The following is a 20,030-nucleotide window of genomic DNA, read 5'->3' as shown; positions in this document are numbered from 1 at the left end:
TTAGGTGACAAGGGAGGATAAGAAATATATATACGCTAATGCAAACTAAAGTGTCCAGAGCAATCTTCCAAATCTACCTTTTAAGGACTATTAGACAGATCATTGTATACCTGTTGAATGGAACAAATTCTTTACTTTTTTTTTTCAGATAGGTTTAAAACATATGAAGATACAACAAAATGGCAATCAACTCTGTCATTTTATTGTTACCCACCGCAGTTAAAATACAATGGGTACAATGTATTTTACATAGCTTTCTGAGTGTTTATGTATATCTATATATGCCTCCTATATATGCATATACATCTATATATACACAATTGATATTACTTATGTATATATGTTATGAAAATGGTTAGGAAGAAGCAAGCTTAGTAGAAAATACCAGTTAAAAAAGATGTGTTATTGGAATATACATCCTTTTCTCTATGTTCAGTCCTTTTTTTCTTTCTTGCAATATCTCAGTACCTCCTTTTCTCAGTCCTTTCAGTGCCTGTTCTGCCTCAAACTAATTTCTTCTATAGTGTTTAATAACTCTTTTTAATTTCAAGGTACTTTTTATGACTGTCTATATTCATTCTGCTGTTATTTTCTTTTAGTTATCTGTTTGTAAACTCATTTGTCTTTACCTTCTCCATTCTTTCATCATTGTGACTGAAGTAGTTTTAAAGAGGGCTTTTTTGAGACTTCCTTATCATAGCAATCATTAGGAGAAATCACAATCTGAAAATAGGAAGACAAAATATATATAATTATAATTTAGAAGAATCATGTACCATGAGCATTGGTTTGGCTTCGCAAAAATTGGTATTTGCCTTTAGTCTGAACCTCATAACTTGATCAATATGGTGGACTCTTGGACTTCCTTAACTATGGTAGCACCTTTGACAGCTCACCGTGTATACTGCTGAACTGGAGTCTCACCATGGGTATCTGGATCCGGCATTGCATAGGTGTGAATAACATGAATATAGAACTCCCCTTCCCAGCGCTACTTTACAACATCCAACTTAAACCTCTTGCTGTGATGATGTGGAGTAGACCAAATCTTGTTGACACTGGAGAAGTCAATTCCTAGTAATATATGCTGCTGACTGGTTCTTGTTTGACATTTCAAGGGTAGTCTTGAGCTATGAGCTTGGCCCTAGTTTTCCCTAGGACACTATGTTTATCTGCCTTTAAAGGGCCATTGTACCTGCAGATGATCTGTTTTCATAGCTAGTAAATAAGCACTTCGGAGAGTCTCTGTTGGGTGAGATCTTTGCCAGCGTACCCATCCAGGACTACGCACAGATACTAGAACAGTATTTTTCCTATCCTGAAAACAGACAAGTCCAGGATTCCAGGAAATCCAGGGCAGTCATAGCTTTGTCCAGGAAATAAAGCCTTAGTGATTACATCATTTCTGTCATCATCCATGGTTTTGGCATTCTTTAATTTTCTTTCCATGTTGCCTTTAACTAAATGTGTTCTCTTCCTCTGTTTTCCCAAGTTTTTTTCCAAGACTTCTCTTTTTCTGTCTCTGTTACTCGGAATTCTTCTCTGAATTTCTTCTCTCTTCTATGATGTGTTTTCTTCTCTTCCTACACTTTCTCCCATCATAATTTTGTTTCATTTCTCTCTCTTCCAAATGTTCCTTTTGTCTCTTTCTTTTCATCTTTCCAGGGCTGTGATCAGGCCCAAAGAAAAAAACCAACCTTATCTCCTCCTCTTCCTTTATCCTTTAGCTTTCCCATGAGCATCATGCATAACTGTTCTTTGATCTAGATGCCCTCTTCCCATCTCTTTCCTCCCTGCAGTCTCCCTAAATACGGGTCCTCTAAATCTTTAAAGCCCAGCATCTATCTTTGCATACTTACTAACAGGAATTGCTAACCACTGACAAAATGCTCCATCTGTGTGAAAGTGGGTGTCTCTGATTAATTTTAAAGATGGATTCTCACAAGGTATATCGACAGATCTGTCTGAGGAATTGGTGGACCCACCTTTTAACCTGGAAGGTACAGTATTCAACAAAGGATATAAATCTTCTTTAATGAAAGAAAAACTCTCTTCATAAAAGTAAAGATAAATTTCTGAGAGTGAATTTTAGGGGCAACAGTCTACAGAATTTGCTGTAGTCTGCGTATAAGGGGAGGGGCAGGTGTTCGGGAAACAGTCATTGATTGCAATCTTCTTCTGCTAGAAGCTGAAAGAAGCAGCTTGAAGGAGAACTTAATTCCTAAAAGTAAGACCCACAGTTATGAAAATGTACCACAGTGTTGCGTACTAAGTCTGCAGGACTCTCTAGCTTATAATAGTTCTCTTGTCTTCTGTGCCAATACTATAATGCTATCTTTATATGAAGTGGAAGGTATTGATACTGACTTGCTACTGCATAAATCTGACTTCCAAACGTCAAGGTGCCAGCAGTGTTAAAGTGATCTGTTTAGAGGACAGAGTGGAAAAGAAAGTATCATTTGTAGTTGAAGCTTTTCTGAAAGACTACTGTTTCCATCACTCTATGGATTACATGCGACTGCCTAGGGGTAGGATAAAAAATTCCAAGAATGCTGTAATTACGTGAATAATTCTGACACAGCCTTCCTTTTTTAAAGGCACCAGGAGAGACGGCATTTCATTGCAATTTGTAAATATTCTGTGTTTCTCTCATCTGTGTGGTCTCAGTGGTAGTTTCAAGGGTACTCAGTACTGGTCTCATTGTGATATTACTGAAATTAATTGTAAAACCCATTTCTCTCCAAGGAAGCTGTTAAAGCAATGATGAGTGGTTTTGGATATATATTCTATGTCCCCCTTGTTTTCTATCAATCAGCTGAATTTAAAGACTAATCAGTTTTCTCACTGAAAATTAAATGATAGACACATTCTAAAAACATTTATTTCTCTAAATATAAATATATAATCAGCAGAAACCCTTAAAGCTTTGAAACATTTTTCCTACATATGATTAAAATGAATCAATATCATGTTATAGCATAATTAGAAAAACAAAACAGAGGTATTCATCAGAATATAACGAATCTATGACCATTCTGTAATTTTCCTCATCCGTGCAGTGGATGTATTTATAATTCCCTATTCTTTCGATTCGTCCTCCCCTCCTGTTTTCCCTAAACTAGCTGATGAATGGATCGTGGCTAACCCGGAGCTGACGGACAAAACAAAGTTTACTATCAGTGGCCTGCCGACTGGCTCAAAAATCCTTGTGAGAGTAAAAGCTGTGAATGCTGCTGGTGAAAGTGAGCCCAGGTACCACCCACAGCCTATTTTGGTCAAAGAAGTGATAGGTAAGATCCTCCTGCCTACGGTCACCCACAAATACACTCTGCTTCCATACTTAGTTCGGTTTTTTAAGGCTAATACTTACTTGTTGGAAACTGATGATATGGCCTTACAAAGCCGTTGTGCAGTGGCCAGAAATCATGAAACTGCCTTTAAAAATATTCATAATTCTTTTTATTTGTTTCATTTCTGAGCCTTTATTGCTCAGCCTTTCAAAGCTTTTTTTCTGCAGAACTTGAACTTGATATTGCTTTTTCTGAGTTGCACTAAGTTTCTCACCTATTCCTACCACCATAACATTTGGTGTTACAAAAACCAATGGTGTACCAAATGTAACATTGTGGGACCAAGAAATTTAAGATATTTCACTCATTAGTCACTTCTTGGAATTGTAGTCCACAGAGTCTGCTATTTATACTGATGCCCACCACTACTGCTTAAGTCAGAACAGAAGATAAATGTCAAACACAAGCTTTTGGCTTTTTTCAGAACCTCCAAAGATTCGTCTACCAAGACACTTAAAACAAACCTATACTCGAAGAGTTGGAGAAACTGTGAATCTTGTTATTCCTTTCCAGGTAAGAACTAAAAACACTGACAGGAAAATACTACTTTTTCTCATATTGCTGCTTTTTAACTTCTTTCTGTGTAACTTTGGTCGGCCAGTGAATTAACTTAAGCAGATGTGGAAGCAGACAGAAGTACACAGGTGCTGGAAAGCTTTTGCTTTGACGTCTCAAAGAAATGATGTTAAGCCAATTAATGAATTGGGTAACTAGTTTAGACAGACTGATTTGTCATTTGTCACCCAAAGGACACTTATAAATCCTCCCGATAGACATTACATGTGAGACAATTGCTTGCACAATACAAAATGGTTACACTGGCAGTAGTTAGATATGGTATCAAGGGTGGGACTGTAGCATTTAATCTTTTGCTTGTCTTGAGAGATGAAAAGGGAGGGGAAGAGTGGGCAGAGTTTCACTGTCTCCTCACAGTATAGAAACTGCAACTTTTAAATCCTTGAGATCACAGCTATAATATGACTCTTTCCAAGGATATGGCACATGTTTTCCCACAGCATCGTGTTAACCTTCATTCCCATACCTTTTACAACAGTGACTGCCTCTCTACCTGCAGGGTCCTTATTCTTCTGAATACAAGAATTACAGCAGAATTCATTTCTATTTCATCTCTGCACATCTAAAGATACTGGGTGGGCATAATCCGTTTATTCTCTAAGACAAGGCATTCAAAAAGGTGTGAGATTACCCTTTTCGGACAGCATCTGCAAATTGTTTGCCTCTGCAAGGCAAATCCCATGGTAAAGCAGGTGGAATTCCCATTTGGGAAAAAATGGGAAATATACACGTTTTCTCTCCCAAAATCATACACAAATTGTTTCCTGGCTTCTTACAGGGAAGACCAAGGGCAAAAGTATCATGGCAGAAAAATGGTTCTCCAATCGACAAGAACCAAATCAACATCCGCAACACTGAAAATGACACTATCATCTTCATCCGAAAGGCGGAAAGGAACCACTCTGGAGAATACAACATGAAAGTGGAAGTAGAGAACTTGGAGGACAAAGCTACGATAGATATTCAGATTGTTGGTATGTTTTGAGAAAGAGAAATAAATGCATGCCAGAGAAGCAGACTCCAGTCATTCCAAGGCTATAGGAAAGCAAAGGAATCCCAAAGAGCATGTTTCTCAACAGTGCTAACTCTCCACGTCCAATTACTTGGCTATAGATTTGTGGTCTCTAAGTAAACCTCCCTACACAATGGCAGGTGCCTGTTGGAACATGTCAGTGTCTTTTTTTCACTGTTATGCTTTTCATGTTCTCGTCTATCCAGGATGCAAGCTTTTTCCTGTTGAGTGGCATCCATAGCCAGAAATGGTAGTAAATTCATAGTAACTTCGTTACAAGTGTAATGTGGAAGAAATCCTAAATGTTGAAGGTACATGAAAATAGGAAAGACAGACAAGAAAACACACTTACTTTTCATTTTTACCAATCTATTTCTTTACATAATAGGCAAAACTGGTAGCACAGCCTTTATAATGATTGTCCAACTTTGTCTTTTAGGAACACATCTTCAATTGGTTTTAACTTTTCCAAAATATCATGTCCTTATGCAATTAAAGAGCACATGCATATTAGAAACCATACTCTCAAAGTGGTCAAGTTAAGTTTTTCATAATTCTGACATGTTTTCACTTTGGAAAGTTTTATTTTGCAACCTCGGCTTTCTTTTGATGTTGGTTTTGGCACGTGTGTATTGTAAGAAAGAGAGAGAAAAATCAAACGAAGTGGAAGGTGTGTGTAGGGGGGAGAGAGAGAGAGAAAGCAAACAGTGGAAAATGTCAGCTGCAATATTTTTGTTACAGATCGCCCAGGCCCACCAGAGGTTGTAACTATTGAGGACGTCTGGGGAGAGAATGTAAATTTATCATGGAAGCCACCAAAAGATGATGGCAATGCTGCCATTACTGGGTACACTATTCAAAAAGCAGATAAGAAGAGTATGGTAAGTAATAAGGAGATGTTTAAAAGGCTGATGTACTCATGAATTCTGCCTTTTAAAAATAAAAAGCCTTACATGCTTAAATTGATGTAGGTGGACAAATCATTGATTAGTCAGTGCTCAGAAAATCTGCAAGGCATCTCTGAAAATTCTAAAAATCTCCTGTTCGCTGTATCTAAAGGCTAAAAATTGAAATGTTTTCAGATGATGCCAAAGAGAAGGACTAAAAAGGAAAGGACAGGTGGATTTGAGGGAAGTAATTCTGCTTTTTTCCCTTTGTCTCAGTAGAGAAAATAAAACCCAAAAATATTAATTCTGAAGTCAGTAGGTTGCTAAGAGAATCAAAATGGAGTGCTGTTGTTTTCAAACCCATAATGTCACATTGTGTAAGTCATTGCCACTCCTTAATACCCATGGCAAAATGGTACATATGTAACTCATAAACTGCTTTGAGATTTACAGATGAAAAGTGCAATATAGAGATGATTATTATTTTCATTAAACTAAAATCACTTTTACACTTCCTTAAAAGACAGTAGTCGGATTCTTACATTTAACACTTACTGCAAATTCAAACACTGGAAATCTAGGACAGTATGTTGGGAGTTGCTTTATCTAAGGGAATCTTTTTGCTGCTCCCCCCACCCTCAACTTTAATATGTTGATCTGCTTCATGGTCTGATCAGTTCATTCTTCCTGTGCCACTATTTCCCTTCCCATCCTTAATTTTTTCCTTCTCTTCAGACTGTAAGAAGAGATGGTCTCTGTACAGTGACCAGAACAATGATGTGCCCTGTCTCTAAATTACTGTGTTAAGGAGAAAGCAACAGCAGTGTCTAGGGTCCAGTGTGTCATGGATCGTTCAGGTCATAGTGTCCCCATATTCCCCATGGTGTTGAATTCTGCAATTCTGGCACAGCTGGCCTTCTACAGAAAACTGTTTTCCCAAAAGGCAGTTTGGCTCTTAAAGTTGACCAGATATCAATGCAAACTGTGGCACAGGGAACTCAGCACAAGTTCATCTTTAGAAAAGCAGGAACACTATGCAGGGCAGAGTAAAGAAAAGCAAAAACATTGCTGTGGTCATATTGCACTTTATATTAATTGCATTTTTAGCATTAAACTCATTCATCTCAGTTTGTTATTTAGGTATTGTGTACTAGGATAGAAATCACACATCCTGTTACTGCTGCAACACTGAAGTGCTAAAACCCACCTCCCCATCTGAGTCTTTACATATCAGAGGACCACCTGCATAAAATTAAATTTCTCATGAACACTCAACCTGTGGAACAGGGAGTAGATTAATGCATTGGCCTCTTGCGAGTACATGTTACTGCAGAGTAGTACATGCTACTACTTTTCTTATCTGCAGCAGTACCTTCTCTGTCAGCAGTGTGGACTAGGAATGAAGGAGCCTGCCTTGCCTCGCACAATACAACCTTTGTAATATTGGATTTCCTAAAATGAACCCTCCCAGCTAAGAGAGTGTAACAAATTCAGTAGGGTTCACTTTCCATTTGGCCTTCACTGCTCAGCAGTGAGCTCTGTGGTATTCCCATTATCACTCGTTTCAGACTGAATAATTAATTATTGCCAGCTTCACTATTTGAGTATCCATTAATATTCCCTTAAAAGCAAAATCTTACTTACAAGCTTGATGATTCCTCCAAACAGTTGACGGCTGAGAGGTGCAGGGCGCTGCGGGGAATCTTACTCTCTGTGTTTGTGTCTTTCAGGAATGGTTCACAGTAATCGAGCACTACCACCGCACCAGTGCCACCATTAATGAGCTCGTCATAGGAAACGAGTACTACTTCCGGATCTTCGCTGAAAACATGTGCGGCCTCAGCGAGGATGCAACGATGACCAAAGAGAGCGCTTTGATTGCAAAGGATGGTTAGCTAATGATCTATTCCTTGTCAAAAGGGAAGGGGTGTGTTCAGAGGCTGGAAGGTGATTAGAGGTAAAGGCCATATCTCCAAGGCATTCAGATGCATTTCTAGCCGCAAGACCAGGCACAAGTAACAGCTAGGACATTTCATATTAGGACTTCTTGGTTTGTCCACATAGTTCATAGTTGGTTTTTTAATCAAGAGTGGGACATTTTTCCCATGTTCGGACATTTTGTACGATCTTGGATCTCATACTCATGTCACCACTGGCAGATCTAAGTTGACAAGAGCTGGAAGAGGAGTAAAGAGGCTGTTCTGTTGGAAGCGGTGGGTCACTGCCTCCCAGTGGAGACTTGGCATCAGCTCTGCAAGTGCTCCTGTCCATTTCAGGCAGGATCCACCAGAGAAGCATAGCCCCTGCTTCACATCTCTTGCAGGTGGAGCTGGACAAATTCTGATTCTGTGGTCAGAAATCCTGACATTTCAGAAATTGTCAGTTTGAAATCGTACTGTAAACTTAAAAAAAAAAAATTAACTGTCCCTTTATGGAAGGGAAATTCTACGAACGGTTGGTTTAAAGGAATAAAATAAATCCAGATTACCTCAGTTTGTCTGAAAGAAAGGAATACGTGACTGCCATGATGCAGAGGACAGAAAACCTGTACAAGCCACAGTGACAAACTGAAGGACTGAAGGCCCAGGGTACTGGACCCCACTTCCATTATTAAAAAGAAAACTACCTCTCTTTTAGAAATGGTATCATGAACAAAAGAATGGCTACAGGAATTGTTTTTCATCACTGCTTACTTGCCCTTGCCATGAGAGCAAGTATCAGGCCTAAGCTGCACTGAAGTCAGTACAAGAGCTTGGATCAGGTTTCAGTGAAGCTAAGATGTTTAATGACACCTGTGCACAGGAACGGATGTCAGTCTGTCCAGCTGTTTTAAATGCCAGCTTAGTTTGCGGGTGAAGATGATTTACTGACTGTAACCTCCATTGCAGAGCAGGGATAAAGTGGCAGTGAGAAACTAGAATTTTACTACCGTGTTTTCCTTGTACAGAAACTACATCCATTCAGGTATCTGTATTGTTAGTGCACTGTATGAAGCAGAAAGAAAAAAGGATTTTCAGATACAGAGCCAGTTTGTACTCAGAACAAACTGTGAAAAGTAATTGGCAACAGAGCGAACACAGCTTGTCAAGGCAGGCATCCCACGGTACATCAGTCAGGATCCATCCCGCTCTGCAACACGCAGGGCATGCAGGCAAAGACAAAGAATAAATGTGTATTATTTTGTGTACCACCTACTCAGGAAATACAGAGGAGCTCTCAGGCATCTACCCTATAGCATGACCAAGGGCTGTAGTCACTTCGCAGGCTCACTTCCAGCCTCCCCTACAAGTGCAATTACTAGAGTCACGTTGGGACCTAGAGCAGTGCAGATCAAAACAGCTTCAGACTCTGTAGCTTTTTAAGATGTTCGGGTACTTAGCTACACACCAACACTCCTTTTATAAATGTTTTATTTTCATTTGATAGGTAAAATCTACAAATATCCAGTTTACGACGATTTTGACTTCAGTGAACGGCCGTTGTTTACTCAGCCTCTAGTCAACACGTTTGCTGTAGCTGGTTACAACGCTACTTTGAACTGCAGTGTTCGGGGCAACCCCAAGGTACAGCATAGCTCGTAACAGTATCAGTTAAAACACAAGAGAGTTTAACCTGACAATAAAAATTGGAATACCATTTTTACTATTTGTCTCACTCACAAGCCAGGCTGAAGGCAAAAAGAGTGGTGTGGGCTCTAAAGAATACAAAAAAGGACCTACTTACCTGTGTTATAGGCTTTATAATAGTTACTAAATCCACAGATAACTCCGTGAAAGGGCAGAACCTCAGGAAAAGGCTGGGCTGTACTGGGACTGGCACCGACAACAGCTGTACAGTTAATATGTCAGGTTGTTACTATAATAAAGCCATAATTATTCTATAAAAAGCTAATTCTGCTTTAAGAAAGCCCATTGCAGGTTCTCAGACCCACTGTGCAATGCATCTTCCAGTTTCGAGTTGTGTCTTTTTGTGATCTGTTTTCTGTTGTGAAAAACTGGACTGACCTAGTAAAATGAGAACTCAAGAGTGTTTAAGAACACGTTTGCTGTTCACTCTTCACCTTCACAGTTTCTGACTGTTCTGTGTGCAATACTGTGAAAAAACATGATTTACATGACTTAGAGTAATTGGATGTCAAAAGCAATTGCTCAGATGTTTGCTATCATTACACGGCACCTCTTATATTGATAACAGGCTTATACTTATGACTTTAATTATGTGATAGGAGCTGCACTGAAAAAATCATGCTTAAAAACAAATGCATGATGCAGCTCGTGTTTATGTTTAAGAATTACAGTTTCCTTTCTATCACTATTTTATCTATTTTGTATCATTTCTGGATTACTCAACTTCAACAGAACACCACAAAAAGTGATAAAATATTTAAGTTCATAGGTTTGTGCATGTGGGTTTTCTTCTGTTTTTACCACAGCCCAAAATAACCTGGCTGAAAAACAAAGTCATTATAATGAATGACCCAAGGTACCGAATGTTCAGCAACCAAGGTGTCTGCACCTTGGAGATCCGCAAACCCAGTCCCTATGATGGAGGTACTTACACCTGCCGAGCTGTCAATGAACTTGGAGAGGCAGAAGTTGATTGCAAACTGGAAGTAAAAGGTAAGGGTTTTAAATCATTGCAAATGCCCTGTTTGTCCGAGTACCACCTACAAAGGAGTCAAAAGTATGCAAGGCAAATGCAAAAGGGAGTTCAAACAACTTTTTTAACTTTCCTGAATGAAAATAATAACTTGGTTAGGACAAAATAAACTATATTGGTTGTTTTGTTTTCTTTTTGTGGACCAACATGCTGTGGTTATGCTATATTGTCCTTTTTTCACCCCACGCCAATTCACATATTCAGTGATTGCACGGCTTTTTTCTACAAGTGACAAAATGGCAGACTATACCTCTTAGAGCTATGCCACCTACCTGACAAACTCTAGTAAGACTCAGCCACAAAGCTCTTTGGGAAAATATTAAAAAAATCAGCTCGGATAAGAGACAGATCTCTGAAGGAAATGGCACGGGAGAAGGAGAGAAGGAAGAAAGATTAGTTCAGGGCAGTCTTTGTCTGCCTTAAAATTATGTACTAAACATTTGCTTCCAAGGAAAACTCCTTAATGTAGTTTGTTAGCAAAATCATGTAGCAAAAAGCAGTATTGTTCCCAGGAGCACAAGCTAGTTGATATAATTGCTGTATTTGCTTTAAGAACAAAGTAATCAAAACCATGGATTTTGCAGATACAGGGAAAGAGGATGAAGTAGACTAGCCTTCTACAACTGAAGACATATCTTTATTTTCATTAATAGATACATTTTGTGAATTCCAGGTAGTTTAGCATTGCTTGGGATATCATGGATGGCAATAGGATTTGGATTGAACTACTAATGAATACTCTCAGGACCATATTTTTCAGAAAAAAAATTCATATTTTTCATATTTTTCAAATTTTTCATATTTTTCAGAAAAAGGCTTTTGCTTCAGCTGTGGAATAAGCTAAGTATGTCTGAAAAACTTAATTTGAGGTTATAAATAAGGAAAGCTGCCTAAAGCCAGCTGATAGGACGTGTCTAACTCAGGAACTTAGAGGGAATTTAGCCTAGCTGAATATGGCCCTAATTATATTCTTTCCATCATGCTAGTCTATAATGAAACCCATAATATTTACTATCCTTATGGACTGTATTGTGTTTGGTTTGGATTTCAATTTCCATTTTCTATATCTTCTGATATATCTTGTCCCACAACTCAAATCTGCTAGCAAGAAGCCATTGCAATAAATGTTTGGTCTATGAAGTTGAACATTTAACTAATGTAAAGAAAATATGCATAATACATTTCTTAATTTTCATGATTTATTTTTAAGATACTGTGTTTAAAAGGTTATGTCCTCATCCTGGAAGTATGATTGTTTTCCTTAATCACAAGCAAACTCTCTGTTTCACAGTGTAACAGAAGACCTCATCTCCTGAGAAGGCTGCTTCATCTGTTTTTTTTATACTGAAAGGCCAACTTAGTTTGCTATTTCATTAAACTTCCTAAGTCCCCAAGCCCTAAAGTTCTTATGCATGTTCACACTCAACTGTAACTTTTTCATCTTCAGCACTTTACTTGTAGTACAACCAAATAGTACATTTTAAATACAAGAAGCTGTTTATTTCTGTCCTTTGTTTTACAAAGAATTTTTTACATATAATGTGCAGAATACTGTGAGACATTTTTAAGATAAGAAATAATTTAACTAATATCTCTCCATTTTAGGAAGTCCAAACTCCAACTGTTGCCATGGATTACATATTATTCTTCAGTAATTCCCTTTCCAGCTGTTGTGAAATACTGATGCTTCTGTTGATCTTGGAACTTTTTTTCACTGACAATCAGGATGAATTATTTTGCTGTTTTTGAAGCGTAATACAAATACCACGTCTTCATTCAGGCTCTCTTTTAATATGCAACAGTTTCCAAGAAATTGTTCACCAGCAGTGGAAGCTGCTCTACATTAGAGATTTTAAGAGAGAAGTGTGGAGAGATTTTTGCCTTTGATCAATACTGATGGGGAATTTAATTTCTTACATTTATGGACATTTATGGACTGGTATCTGAAATAGGCTGGGAATGCTTAGGTCCTTTTCCAGTCAATTAGAAGTAATGTCTCTAGGAAAAAAGCTACAGTGCTGTTCATTAAAGTGGTTACTAGGTACAGCTAGTCCCTGATGATTTTTGCTGACAAATGTTTATTTAACTTTCACAGGTCCACTTTTCTGAGTAGTGTTCTGAAATGGAGAGCACAAGATACACTATGTTCACAGGCTGCTAGGCCTGTCCCATTCACAGCTGATTCTTTCCATAATGGCTGCATTAAAGATTAAAACCAAAAAATTGTATCTGGCAACACTGCAGGAAACGTTTAGGGTAGACAACAGTCAGAGCAGTGAAGCACTAGAGCAGATTTCCTGCAGAGGTTATAGAGCCTTTGGTACTGAGAGCCTTTAAGAGCAGCTTAGAAGAATGACAGCAGTACAATTTGTTAGAATTATGATATGCACTAAATGACATCTCAAGATTGCTTCCAGCTCTATGAGTCCGAGATTTTGACTCAGTTCATAACATTGCCAACACATCCTAGCACCTCAGTCAGATTCAAGTATCCCCCTGATCATTCATCCCACAGGAAACGTTGGATAGATGCATGGGCTTTGCATCACGTCCTGAGGGTTGTATTAATCATCCTATCAGCTGGTTGCAGCATGTCCTACAGCCTCAATTCCTCTGGCACCTTATCTTGGGGTTGCAGTTGAATGTACCTTTGCCACAGTGAGAATGAGGCTGTAAGAATTACTCCCTTTAGACAAGATTTAGTTCATCCTCTCCCACTTTTAAACAAAACCTCCCACACCCACTGACTGCAAAAGGCTTGTAGCATGGACATTTCTAGACTCAAAAAGCCTTCCTTCTTCTTACAGGAAGTAATATTTACTTTAAAAGATCAACTGAAAAAATGGAATACTATGCCATAGACATCTTGCTCAGAGCAGTACTTCACTTTTGCATCACACCTGGAAGAAGTCCTAAAAAATGCAGGCTGTTAGGATCCCACCTGGGCTGTGTTGTTTCTCTCTTCTTAGCTATGGGCTACGGGCTGCTTCATTAACCTAAATACCACCTCCCCTCGTTAATGGTTGGTTTCTGAACCCAACCTCATATCAACCATTACCTGGTGCAGTCCCACATCCTCCCACCAAGCCTGGTATTGTGGTTCTCTCCCAATGGTTTGGGCTGTGAGTGGTCACCCTTGCTGAGACTCCTCTCTCCATCCTGGCAGGTTTAGCCATTACTTTAGACTCCTTTTTGAAGACTGCTTAGACTAGCAATTTGTAGGGCTTAGACACAGGACAGCTGTTGTAAGGGTTCAGTGCTGACACTCTTAACATGACTGGCAGTTCAGCTGATGAATTCAAAGGGAATAGGATTAAGCGAATACAGCAGCTGTAGCTTGGCAAACCAGGGTAGGCTCAGGGTTTGCTATATGATACAGACAAATGCCAATGAGTATTAAACAGATGGAGCATAAAAACATAATTACGTCTTATTTCACTCTTCTATTGACTTACGTGTTGAATTATCATTCTTTTAAGTTTCCCAGCCTCTTTGTTCATTTAGGAGGGCTCTTCGGATGACTGCTCATCACACTGACGCAGAGCAAAGAGTTATGGATTTCTGACTCACTGGAAATGGATTGCAGTGTGTGTGTATGTGTGTGTGTGTGTGTTTTCATACGTATAGTTTTAAACTGGTTCAGCTTTACTCCAGCAAGTAACAATCAAGGTCTGAATTTGTAAAATGATGAGATACAGTTGCATGTTGCCTGAATAAGACCAACAGGCTCAAGGCTATGCTACCTATCTGGTGAAGGTGCTATTCTTGCAGATCGTTGGATAGTAAGTCATGCTAAACAGCTCTATGCCATGCAACAGTATATATTGCAGTAAGTGAATCTTCCTTATGTTGGCTAGAATTTATTTTATCCATCTATTTCTGAGGTGTTGGAGATCCAAAATTTATCATGCATACATATAAGCCCAGTCCCAGGAATGTCATAGAACTACTCACAGAACAGTCTAGGATTTCCGATTTTGCATCGTATTTGAACAACTGAGTAGCTATGAATACTCTGGCTATGAATACTTTTAGTATGCTACAATTTTCTACTTTTTTAGCCATTCACTTACAGTATTTTAGTGCCAAATTAAACCCCCTAGTTCTTACTAAATGTAATGCTAAATTTAATGCTTGAAAAATAATTAATGATAATTATGAGCACAATAATTAAAAAAATAAAGATAATAAATGCTTATTCTGTCCTCAAAAAAAAAAAAAAAAGGATTTGCATTTACTGATGTTATTTCAGATAGACTACTTAATCCTTGTGGTTTTGGTTTTGCTGAGTGAACTTAAAGATGGCAGTTATATGAGCTGCTTGGTACAACTGCACGTACAATAGATTTTTTTGTAAATATAAGTGTGCTGAAAAAAGTAATGTAATAGATCTTAGGCAAAAAAATAACTCTACCTCATGTATCTTGAAAGATGATGCATACACAGAATCTAATTATATATATTATATAAGGAAAATTCAAAATATGTATCTTTCAAGTTTGAGGTAGATCCCTAACTATGGCTGTAAATCTCTTATTACAAGCAGTAAGGAACTGGTTCCTTATCAGCTTCATTGAGGTTAGTGAAAAGATTCAGATAAAGCACCATGCTTCTTTTATCATGAAACAAATGATTGTGGAGAATGTTTATCTTAAGAGCAAAGTCAGGGTTGGTGATCACTCTAATAGGTTAACGATAGCAAAGATGCTGTATAAGAAATACTAAAAAATAAGGTGTTAAGATCAACTGGGAAGAATTTCAAATGCGAATAAATACCACTATAAATATTCTAATTCTGCAGTGATATATCATGGAGTAATTAACCCAGGAGAACCATTCTTCTTGGCGGGGAATAATCAGGTTTATAATAAGCATACTCCTCTGGACGTTCCATTTCATTCCCTTCCTCTCTTTCCACATGCAAACGCATTTTCTGCATGCAAAGTGTGTATTTATTTGCTTTTTTAGATTAAACTAGCTAGTGTCTCATGGCATACAATGTTTATGTCACATGAGCAAAGAAGGCCAAATTAATCAAGAATATGGGTATTTAACATCTGAGTTAAAAAGGGTTTAAACCTCTTTCTGCTATGCCACTGGGCATGGAACTCCCTGTACTTATAAATAATTTATTTAATGACTGTTGACTACCTTTGACCAGAACACTTAGACATTTCCAGGAGATAGAAATTTGAACAGCTCTCAGTTAGCTTGTAGAATTACTGAAAGAACAGAAGTATCATAAAGTCATTTACTGTGCTTAAAAGGCATTCTTTATTACAGAATTATAGTCTTTGGTTACAAGTTAGTGCTGAGAGTGATAATCCATGCCTGAGCTTGCACTATAGAATCTAAGGATGAAATCTTGATCCAATTGAAATCAGTGAAAACTTTTTACTTACAAGCATATAATTTTACTTCATTTCCTCTGGAGCTTATTTTAAATTCAGGTTCAGTGGAGTTCAGAGAATTTGGTTCTTTCTATAGAAATGTAATTGCTTGTAACCTTGCCCAAATCCAGAATATTGGCAGTGCAGTTTTAAAATGTCAGAGATGCCCAGAAACTAGTCTCCAGTATATTATGCATCCAAATTTACTATTTTAAACCTAAAACATGTTAAGACATTAGGCTAGATAATGCTCCTGTAGTATCTGAAGTATTAAGGTATTTATCTTAAATGGCTACAATAGGCACAAAGTTGAGTGCTTTTATGTTATATACATATATAAATATATATATATATATATATGGATGTTTTATAGAGTCAAAATGTTTAATTAAAGGTAAGGGCTCCTATAGAGTAAAGAGCATGCTTTAAGTAATGTAAATGTGGATATGTGACTTTAGTGCACAGGTATGTTATTAGTTTGTACTTGATTATTTTGCCTTACAGAGTTTCGACATATATATATATATGCTTCGGTGTTATGTGTGTGCTTTTTTTCCCTGGTGGAAAATACTATATATATATATATGTGTTAGCTTCCTTGAAGCTATGTTTGGAAACTTTTATCATAAATGTCAGTTGCATAATTTGGTTCCAATCTATACTTTAGACTAATTACAGGAGTTATAGTTACTTGTATATTAATATAGCTTTTACATATTAATGATAATTTTGAAGTGGAACTGGATCCCTACCTTTTACTCTTCATGTGCTTCTATTCCTACATATTTTACATGACTAAGGATTAAAACATCATCTTGACATAATTATGAGCATAATTTCACTCAACATTTTCTCTCTACTTTTGTGTTTGCGATTAAATTGTTACTTCTCTTTCTCTCTCTCCCTTAGTTACACAGTAAGGATTTTTGAATGTATATTGTCATCTAAGGTAAGCTTTCATATGGTTCTTGCATATGAAGCTTATGTCTGTTTACACGTCATACAATGTCTGCCTAGTATGGCATGATTTTCATTATTTCACTTAATGAAAATGTTTTTTAAAATGAGTAGCATGATAGTTTTAATGCATATAAATCCAGATTTTTATAATCATTGCTTGTTACGGTAATTCCTCTTAGTAGTACATCCCACTACCTTCTAATAGTGCACGTTTCAATAGAATTTCACAGTGCATGAGTTAGCATGATTAATTAGCATGAATAAAATGCAAGTAATAAAAGAGCATTTTGCATTTACAGCCAGTTAGTTTCATACAGGAATATACCTCTACATAAATGAAGTATTTATTCCACAGTTAATTTCATTTAAAAATGAATGATTCGTATCACAACTTGCACTACATGAGTTGAAAAGAATGCCAAAAAGCATGGTTTTTTTGTCTGTACTGTGCATCTACCTAAGGTCGGGAGCGAAGAGTTCTGCAACAATGACGGTGTTAAATGAGACAGCGCACTCTCATAATCACTCGTAACTAATAGCACTTTAATTGGATAATCCTTGTGTTAATAAAGGTTATAAAATCCTAGAATCTTTACTCAGGATAAATGCTATATGTAAGCATCAGCTCAGTTGCATTTAGCTGAAGCATTCAGAGACAGTGACAAGTTCATCCTGGCAATGTACGTTTGCTTTAAAGCTTTTGGTGTGTTCCAGAAAAGGCTCCGAAGGTAAGTGCAGTCATTAGCGGGTGGTTTTGCAACTCTCAGAACAGAATACACCTGCAGACTTGTAAGAGGAATAGTAATGGTACGTAGCTTTCTTACCACAAATGCCAACTTTTGCCTCGAGAAAGGGCAGACTGTAATGTTTTTAGCAAAATATTTATATTTTTCCCACTGTTCCTTCCAAATGTCATTTGATTTCAATGAAATTAACAGAAATACCCATGTGTTTAGTTTCCATGACATTTTTTTCAATGGCATGAAATTTCACTCCTAATTTGGATTATTTGTATTAAATTACTATTTCTACATCAGTGAGAACTGGGGTGCCCTGGCTGCTGTGTTAGACACGACGTATATGTTTTTCTGGGCCCTGAGAGAAATATTTTGTCTTGGATTGCTAAAATTATTAAATCTTTTGCCTTGTCCCTTTTTCCAGAACACCAAAGAAAACATTGAGTACTTCCAATGGCTTTCTTGCAAGCCTAGGTTTCTGTTATAGCAGTGATTTACAACAGGTTTGGTTCAGTTTTTTATTCACGGTGGCTAAGCCACAGTCATAAAGCACATGTCATCCCAGATATTATTTTCAAGCAACATGGTAAATATTTTGCTAAATACTTATAAACCATTATAAGACCCAACTCTAGAATAATTTGACTGTCTCTGCATGTTTTCTACAACTCATCATAGTTAGGTGTTTTCTACACTGTTCCCTCTGGTCTGACTTCCATCTCTGACTATACTCCACCCAGCCTGATGGAAATCCAGGAGGGTTATTTGAGGTGAAGCTTATCACAGACTATTGCATGGAGTGAGATAAATGACTGAATATATGACATCCTAGAAAGGAAATTCACCCTGCGGAAGAGAACAGGAAAGTTCCATATAGTACAGAGATTAAATAATGGTTAATTCTTGTGCTGAACTTTTGAACAGGGATGAATTTTATCCCATCTCAAAATGAAGTACGCAATAGGGACTGACTAAATCTTTGTTGCTCACACCAGAAAATAAAGGTACAAACCTCTTGCTCCAGGGACCTTCAACCTTAAGATTGTCTTATTCCTTGTTTGTAGGTGGGCTTTCGTTCTTCAGACTATTGATGGATGGAGTGCCTCCGCATATCATTGATTCATATATGCGTGAAGTACAGGCAGACAAAACTGAGGGGAAGTGAGAGTCCGTCCACAGTGTTTCCTCCCACTGCGCTGGAAATTGGTAGCAGAATTACAGCATTTTAGTTCTTGCAATGACAGAACAAACGTGTGGTTGGGGACTTTCTTTTCTTTTTTTTTTTCCTTTTTTTTTTTTTGTTTCTTATTTGTTGTTTTGTTTTCCCTACCTGCTCTTACTGAAAAGAAAGAATACGCATGGATTGCTTTGGGGTTGAAATGACATGAACTGAAGACAACACACGTTTTGTAATGTTCAGCTTTATTTTCTGTTTGATATTGTGTTCTGTTTTTTAATGAGGAAAGAGGAGAAGCTGTGTAATAAACATGAGGAGGCAGACAGAGTTTGTACTCGGTGGTACAAAGCATATCTTTCTCAGACTGAAAGTAGATGGATTAGCCAGTAGCTGTGCAATAAGACCCTTGGAATACATACCTCTGTGATAACGTATCTTACTCGCCTGAGAATTGTTTAACAGAATACGATTTTACTATAACGTAATTAATACATATGTACTTCATGATCATTTAAGCTGAACATATCTCCCTTTAGAAGTTTTGATTTCCTAAATCCAACCCATCAGTCTCTCAACTGAACTGAAATTGTTTTATTTAATGTACAATAAATATGAAGTGTTTAAGATCTAAGTTCTTGTTTACTTTTTTTTTTTAGCTTTTTTCTGTCTCATCTTACCACATTTCTTATTTAATTTCCACATACTGTAAAGCAGGAACTTGAGCCCACCACACTGAGTGGAAAACAGTATCAGCAGTCACCTAACCCAATGGGCTTACACTTTAAGATACATGACACAGAATGTGAGTGAAGATAAATGCTGTGGATACATGCAATTTTGTATCTATATGTTTTCAATATTTTCAATATTATAAATGTCAACCGTGACAGCTTGCATCATTCTGGATCCGCCCCCTTCCTCAGCAATTCATGGAGCTCTTGTAGGTAATGTAGCAGAAAAGGGAGTCAGACCATATGACTAGTGAGTTTACCCTGCAAGGCAAAAATGCCTTAGATAAGGTAAAACGGCTACATTACTTTTCCAACTCTAGTGTCATTAACCTCCAAGCATTTCAGGAGTGGGGGTGATTGTAAGTCTCCAGCAAACTCTGAACCATGTGAGACACAAGGTCACACATAATTTGGACAGGCTGTCGATTCCCTATTGCCCTGTCATTTATTTACCAGTTCTCACCCCAGCTGTATAGACAGGGTAGGTTATGTGCTTACTGACTAATGATTGATCTTCAATTATGGTTTATAAAGATAAAGGTCTACTTAGA

The 20,030-nt window shown here is 37.6% G+C and overlaps 1 protein-coding gene across 1 annotated transcript in view; it reads left to right on the top strand.

The window, feature by feature from the left end:
* The window catches only part of MYBPC1 (myosin binding protein C1), a 47,903-nt gene extending 29,167 nt beyond the window's left edge, over nt 1-18,736 (top strand). The window contains exons 22-31 of the mRNA XM_072870399.1: nt 1,932-2,000; nt 2,186-2,227; nt 3,123-3,290; nt 3,775-3,863; nt 4,705-4,900; nt 5,680-5,819; nt 7,556-7,715; nt 9,252-9,388; nt 10,258-10,444; nt 18,636-18,736. Coding sequence (XP_072726500.1) covers nt 1,932-2,000; nt 2,186-2,227; nt 3,123-3,290; nt 3,775-3,863; nt 4,705-4,900; nt 5,680-5,819; nt 7,556-7,715; nt 9,252-9,388; nt 10,258-10,444; nt 18,636-18,736 — 1,289 coding nt within the window. The remainder of the gene's footprint in view (nt 1-1,931; nt 2,001-2,185; nt 2,228-3,122; nt 3,291-3,774; nt 3,864-4,704; nt 4,901-5,679; nt 5,820-7,555; nt 7,716-9,251; nt 9,389-10,257; nt 10,445-18,635) is intronic.
* The last annotated feature ends 1,294 nt before the right edge of the window (nt 18,737-20,030 follow it).

The sequence above is a fragment of the Ciconia boyciana genome, chromosome 1 (assembly GCF_034638445.1).
Source record: "Ciconia boyciana chromosome 1, ASM3463844v1, whole genome shotgun sequence".
Classification (NCBI taxonomy): Eukaryota; Metazoa; Chordata; class Aves; order Ciconiiformes; family Ciconiidae; genus Ciconia; species Ciconia boyciana.
The sequence above is the reverse complement of the archived record's forward strand: the minus strand, read 5'-3'. Positions and strand labels throughout refer to the sequence as shown.